Source organism: Spermophilus citellus (genome assembly GCF_964194105.1).
Source record: "Spermophilus citellus genome assembly, chromosome: 2".
Lineage (NCBI taxonomy): Eukaryota > Metazoa > Chordata > Mammalia > Rodentia > Sciuridae > Spermophilus > Spermophilus citellus.
The window spans coordinates 241,038,627-241,043,615 of NC_138183.1; the positions used below are offsets into that span (position 1 = coordinate 241,038,627).

General features: G+C 38.5%; 1 protein-coding gene across 1 annotated transcript; it reads right to left on the reverse strand.

Annotated features, from left to right (window-relative positions):
• LOC308639585 (olfactory receptor 10AG1-like) lies at positions 1-945 on the reverse strand (the record flags this gene model as incomplete). Its single annotated transcript, XM_081277803.1, has 1 exon — positions 1-945. The coding sequence occupies exon 1, from the start codon at positions 940-942 to the stop codon at positions 1-3; it is 942 nt and encodes a 313-aa protein (XP_081133929.1). The 5' UTR covers positions 943-945.
• Between the last annotated feature and the right edge of the window lie 4,044 nt (positions 946-4,989).

Here is a 4,989-nt window from a genome sequence, read left to right on the forward strand (position 1 = left end):
TTATTTCCCTAATAATTTTCTCAATGCCATTATAACATCCTTGTTCCTCAGGCTATATATCATGGGGTTGAACATAGGAGTCACAATAGTATAGAAAAGAGAAAGCACTTTGTCAGTTTCTGCTGAATGACTAGCCTCAGGTCTCAAATATGTAATAATAGCTGATCCAAAGAATAACACCACCACTGTAAGATGAGATGAGCAGGTGGAGAAGGCTTTGGCTCTGCTTGTGGCTGATGGCAATTTAAGGACTGTGGAGATGATTTTGATATAGGAGATGAGTATTAACAGAAACGGGGCCGAGACAAACAGCAGAGCAGCCACATAGACCATCAGCTCATTTGTGAAGGTTTCCCCACAGGCCAGCTTAAGTATTGGGGAGATGTCACAGAAGAAGTGATTGATTACATTGGAAGCACAATATGGCAGGGAGAAAACCTGGAAGGTCTGACCTACCTGAAAAGGAATTCCACTGATCCAGGAGGCAGCCACCAGCTGGATACAGACCTTGTGGTTCATGACCAGAGGGTACTGCAGAGGGTTACAAATGGCCACATAGCGGTCATAGGCCATCACTGCCAGAAGGAAACATTCTGTGGCCCCCAGTACAAGAATGAAACACATTTGTGTAGCACAGGCAACCAAAGAGATGGTCCTTCTCTGGGTCCCGAGATTCCAGAGCATTCTGGGGAGAGTAACTGAAACATAACAGATCTCCAAAAAGGAAAAATTGCCAAGGAAAAAATACATGGGGGTCTGGAGAGCAGGCTCTACTTTTGTTATTACCAAAATGGTTCCATTGCCCAGCAGGATGATCATGTAGATGACAAAGAACAGTCCAAACAGAAACCACTGGAGCTGGGGCACATCAGCAAACCCCAAAAGGACAAATTCCTTCCATGCAGTCAGGTTTCCTTCTGGGGGTTTCCCCTGGTGTTTCATCTGTGGAAAGCAAAACTGAACATGAGCTTCTCATATGGATGAGCTGTTTAATAAGACATACAACTTCCCACTATGTTATAAACTTCATTTTTGAGTTTGTATACAAATTAAAGCTTGCTATCAGGATAAAAGAATCCATATTTACCTTTCTTGAATGGGTTGGTTTTTCTTTCTTACTGCAGAAGGCTTAACTATTTTAATATTTAAATTACTCAAAGTGAGACCACTTATTATATTCCCTCTGCTTTTAATATATTTGTTCTTTATAAAGTGTTCTTTAAATATCAACAGTTCTGTCTACCCCCAAGGACTTCTTCCACCCACATATTTAAATTTCTAATTAAGAGCAGCTCTTAGGCTTCTGCTTATTTGCTTTCTTTAATTTTGCCCAGGTAACTCCTACTGAAGCCAGAATACACTCTCTTCAGGCCCTCTATGGAATAGAGGGCACAGTACATTCATTTTATTTCTTAATATAAATTGGACACTGAGCAATACCATCTTTACACATACTAGATTGACATATATCTGTTTATTAATTCTCCAATGAAGATCTATTTCTCTCTCTCTCTCTCTCTCTCTCTCTCTCTCTCTCTCTCTCTCTCTTTCAGTGTGTGTATGTGTGTAGGGGTGTATGTGTGTGTGTTTTGCGTGTAGTCCTGGGGATTAAAACCAGAGCCTCATGCATGCTAGGGGAGCCCTCCGAAACTGGGCTAGATCTCCAGCTATAAGGAGTATTTTAAATACCAAGGAAAAGCCTAACATACAAATAACAAAATGAACTGAACAAATTAAATTCACAGAAAGTTTGGAAAAACTCATTCTTTTTCACAAAGGGACAGATATCTGACTTCATTCATAAAAGAAGAATTTCAAGGATGTAGTTGAAAAAAAAATCTCAGAAATTCTATTATATATTCTATCCATGGATAGCAATTTGGCATAATTGACAGATACAAGTGCCTTTACTTTCTGAATAAATCAATAAGTGGTACATGTGTATGAATTTATGCATTAATAGAATATTGCAACATTGATCATAGTTGCAGACAGCAAACTAGTGTGAGCCATCATCTTGGATGTCTCTCTGACTTAGCCTTAATTTTTATATTGTAATTTATTACTTTCTTTTCCACAGCAAATGGATGCCTCTAATTATGAATGTGATAAATTATTCAGAATTTTTTTTTGTACTGGGAATTTAACTCAGGGTACTTAAGCACTGAACCACGTCCCCAGACCTTTTATTTAAGTTCTCTCTAAGTTGCTTAGGGCCTGCTAAGTTGCTGGAGCTTGGTTTGAACTTGTGATTCTCCTGCTTTAGCCTTCTGAGTTGCTGGGATTACAGATGTGTCCCACCATGCCCAGCTATATTCAGAGATTTTACAGCTTTCTGCAGGAATGCTGGGTTATTGTGACCCTTTATCTTTCAATTAGAAGTAAAAGCTAATTTATTAAATGATGAAAAATTTAAATGTTTTAATTATATCCTTTTCAGAAAGGAGGAAGAAAATGCTGTGCAAGATCACCTGTCTTGTACCATATTTTTGGGGAAGCAAAACATAACTCATATTTTGAATTTGCTCCTAGCAAAAAACATATTGTTTTTCTTTTCATCATCATCATAATAATTTGTTCATTAAACAAAATATAAAATAGTATGAAAAGTAGAAATATATGTATATGTAGAAATATGTAATATGAATATATTCTTATCATATATATGCCTTTATTCATATATATGATAGGCATTTCTACACATTCTTTTAAACTCACTTAAAATAGTACATTCTTAGTATAGGATTTTTTTTTTCTCAGAAAGCTTCATTCATTTTTATTCCTAGGTTTGTCAGTTTTCATCACCTCTCATGTTTCCTTATGTGAAATTATCACAATTGCTTCAAATTCTGATTTGATAAATATTTACAGCTATGAATCATATTAAGATGAACATTCTTGGGGGTAACTCTTGGTTTGCAGGTATGCATGCATCTGCTGGATAAACACAGGTAGATAGAATCTCCAGGCGAAGGCAGTCTATTTGCTGAATTGGATTAAAATTTCATATGCCAGAGATGGGGTGGGGAGTTGCCATTGCTCTTTTAAGCACTCATGCATGTAGTGTGCTGTGCTTCCTGTTACAAACTTTAGACGCACTAATAGTTGTGTCATGCATCTCACTGTTTGCTTATTACTGCTGGATTTCTGTTCTCAGGACTAAAACGCTCAGGGGTTACTCCAGTTGAACTGGGCTAACAGGGCTGTGCAAAATAACCCACAAGAGACACTTTGGGGTCGCTGTGACGGCACCTCTGACCTTAAGGGTCCACAGGAAGAGAAAGAGTGTACATGCGCTGACCCCTTTTATTGAGGAGAAGCTATTTAAATGAGACAAGGGGTCAGGTTTCAGGGGGCTGAGTCTATCTTCATGATGTCCACTCTCAGCAGGTTGACTGACACCTGGGTAGGCCACACCCAAGGGCACAATAAGAGAAGGCAACACACGGGCACTTCCATGGAAGATTCTATCCTAAACAGGGCAAGGGGTTAGATTACAAAGGAACAGGTGAGCATAGCTTCACCCACGGGGCTGTAGCAAGACACACTCATGCAGGAGACACGGACCCTCGAACCCAAGAAGGGTGGGGAAAGCTCTGCCACATTTCTGTGACTGAGGGCCTCAGCACCCAGCTGGGGAGTGTGACTCAGTCAAGTGCAAGGTTGGTCTCCCACATATTACTAATGGATTATTATTATTTTTCACCCTGGGCATTTATGAAGTGCTCCTTTGTCCTTTCTCCTTGAAATTTCTTCTCAAACTTTCTCTCTCTCTCTCTCTCTCTCTGTGTTTCTGTCTCTGTTTCTCTCTCTCTCTCTCTCTCTCTCTCTCTCTCTCTCTGTTTCTCTCTCTCTCTCCTCTCTCTCTCTCTCTCTCTCTCTCTCTCTCTCTCTCTCTCTCTCTCTCTCTCTCTCTCTCTCTCTCTCTCTCTCTCTCTCTCTCTCTCTCTCTCTCTCTCTCTCTCTCTCTCTCTCTCTCTCTCTCTCTCTCTCTCTCTCTCTCTCTCTCTCTCTCTCTCTCTCTCTCTCTCTCTCTCTCTCTCTCTCTCTCTCTCTCTCTCTATATATATATATATATATATATATATATATATATATATATTTCTTTTTGACTTCTTTGGAGGAAGAGCACATTTTATTTTTGTTTGTTGCCTACATACTCATTATGCAGACTAATGGGTCTTATTCTGGCTTACTTATTTATTTATTTTGGTAGTGGGGATTGAACTCAGGGACACTCAACCACTGAGCCACATCCCCAGCCCTATTTTATATTTTATTTAGAGACAGGGTCTCACTGAATTGCTTAGTGCCTTGCTAAATTGCTGAGCCTGGGTTTGAACTCAGGATCCTCTTGTCTCAGCCTCCTGTGCTACTGGGATTACAGGCGTGTGCCACCACGCCAGGCCTGGCATATTTTTTTATATGCATTTAACTCAGTCAATTATACCCCACAACAACAATTTTTAATTATTGCAGTTTAATTTATCAATTTTTTCCACAATGGTTAATGGCTGTGTTAATAGAATTTTTTCAAACTATAACCATGAAGATAATATAAATTGCTTTTGAAATTACTTCATGTTTTATTACATACTTAGGATATAAAGTATTTGAAACCATTTTATTTTGTAAACATTATGGAGTAAATATTAAGGAATTTATTTTTGTATACATTAAAATTCAATTAAATAGCAAGACTTATTAAAGTCTGTCTTTATTCAAGTCTCTGTGTTGAGATCTCTATGTGTAATTGTGCACTTAGAATTTATACTCTATCAGTTTCTGCAGCATTAAAATAGGTCCTGATGTTGGCTACACTGATCCCCCTCACTTTACTCTTATTCAACATTACCTGGGTGATTATTGACCATCTTCTTATCCAAAACAATTTTCAAGTCAGTCTGATGTGTTAGACAACACCCAATACATACACACACACACATATGATTTTATTCTATTTCATTGAATTTGTGGCTCACACTGGGA